This window comes from Echinops telfairi, unplaced genomic scaffold (assembly GCF_000313985.2).
Source record: "Echinops telfairi isolate 266 unplaced genomic scaffold, ASM31398v2 ScPeMD7_1713;HRSCAF=2227, whole genome shotgun sequence".
NCBI classification, from domain to species: domain Eukaryota; kingdom Metazoa; phylum Chordata; class Mammalia; order Afrosoricida; family Tenrecidae; genus Echinops; species Echinops telfairi.
The window spans coordinates 7,032,584-7,034,441 of NW_022105611.1; the positions used below are offsets into that span (position 1 = coordinate 7,032,584).

At 49.8% G+C, this 1,858-nt stretch overlaps 1 protein-coding gene across 1 annotated transcript in view; it reads left to right on the forward strand.

Moving 5' to 3' along the window:
- Positions 1–1,858, forward strand: part of ME3 (malic enzyme 3) — a gene marked incomplete at its 5' end in the record, with an annotated part of 218,681 nt that overhangs the window by 208,209 nt on the left and 8,614 nt on the right. Inside the window, 2 exons of the mRNA XM_004708884.3 lie at positions 1,227–1,324; positions 1,599–1,712. Coding sequence (XP_004708941.2) covers positions 1,227–1,324; positions 1,599–1,712 — 212 coding nt within the window. The remainder of the gene's footprint in view (positions 1–1,226; positions 1,325–1,598; positions 1,713–1,858) is intronic.

Genomic DNA, 1,858 nt, shown 5'->3' on the forward strand with positions numbered 1-1,858 from the left:
TCTCTTCCTGTTCATGATAGAAGAAGACCCCTGTAACCACCCTGCCTCTAACTGACAGTCCCCCTGGGGACCGAGGCCATATCAGCACTCAGTACTGGTCTCTGCCATTGATGGTGCTTTACCAGTCAGCAGTAACAATAGCAAGATCAGCGTTGATGAATGGAAGCCTTATTGCGGAGCCTATGAATATGTTGCCACTCTGACAACTGGGCGCATAAGCCCATTGAGCCAACATTATGTGGCTTGGAAAAGCTGATGAGTGACATGTACAGAGCCGGCCATTTAATCTACCTGAATATGGAGCGCCTCTTCCCAGTATTCCCTTTGGTGAGATTTTATATGGGCTACAAATATCTCCACATACTATGCCTGTTCCAAGAAGTGCGTCCTTGTTTCCAACTTTACCATTGTTCCTTCCAGATCCGTCACAGTCATGCTAAACCATGAGCAACTGCCCTTGAATTAACGTGGATCCTTTGGTCCTGAAACGTAGCCCACCAGATGCACCCTTTGAAGTGATCTCTCCGGGGACGTTCTCACCACTGTCATTCAGGGTCATCTTTGATTGGGGCTGTAGTGCTGCGACCATCCACTTCTCCTTTGTGCCAGCATATTGTGAAAAACGATCTGTAGTCCAAGTTCGTGTTCACAGAGAATTCTCAAGAAGGCCTTAGATATGGATTAAGGGAGAAGAGTCGGAGCCACGTGCTCATGAAATTCACTCAAGTCATTTGATGATACCATGCAGCGAACACCCAGCCTCTGGATCGGTGGATATGGACAGTGTTCACTTGATGGCTCATAGGTTTGGGTTGCATTTTTTGTTTTGTTTTGGTTTGGTTTTTTTTTTCGGGGGGGGGGTGCATTTTAAATAGTTTTTTTATCCACTTTTCTCTTAAACAAATAGGTCTATGAAGCTCACACTTCTTTTTGGCTTCTATTGAATATGCTTGTCATTTATGAATTACGGCGGCGGCAGCACCTGGCTAGAAACTGATCCTCTCTCACCCAGGGTCCTGGAGCTGTTTCTCATAAGGACAATAATTATCTGCAAAAGGTGGCGTGACTTGCTCCAAGACCTGCATGTCTACAAGATTGACTTCTACACGGGTTAAGACAGTTGCTTTTCCTCTCACAGGTCCTAGGTGTGGGGAACCCTGGTAAGGGTTGCCTCTGGGTGGTGGGAGCCAGGGGCCAGAGTTTGATCCCGGCTCGCTTTATTGCAGGCACAGCCTCTGTAGCTGTGGCAGGCATCCTGGCTGCTCTGCGAATCACCAAGAATAAGCTCTCCAACCATGTGTTCGTTTTCCAAGGTGCGGGTGAGGTAGGTGGCATCAGATGGCGCTATACTGTTGAGAGTAAAGTCCGACTGCATGGAGGGATAGCAAGGTAGAGAAAGTGTGCCAGCGTTCTGAGAAGCAGGAGCAGCAGAGGGATCCCATGATCATTGTAGCTGCCTGGGCGCCAACATTAGGGTGCCTTACGGCAAGGGCTTACCTGGGCTTCTGGGGGAGGATTGGTGAAAACGGGGAGGAGATGAGAACTACTGAGCACCTGTTTGTTTTGTGTCTGAACATCTGCTTTATGATGCCTCGCAGGCAGCGATGGGCATCGCGCACCTCCTCGTCATGGCTCTAGAGAAAGAAGGCATCCCCAAGGCAGAGGCCACCAAGAAGATCTGGATGGTGGACTCCAAGGGGCTCATCGTCAAGGTACCATCAGCCTGGAGATGGGGAGGTTTCCCGGCACCGAGGGCATCCAGCAGCTGCACTGGATGAGACACCCCCGCTCCCCGCACCACCACAACCAAAAGGGCAAACTGCTCCGAATAGGGAGCAAAAGGAGCTCCAAAGCAAAA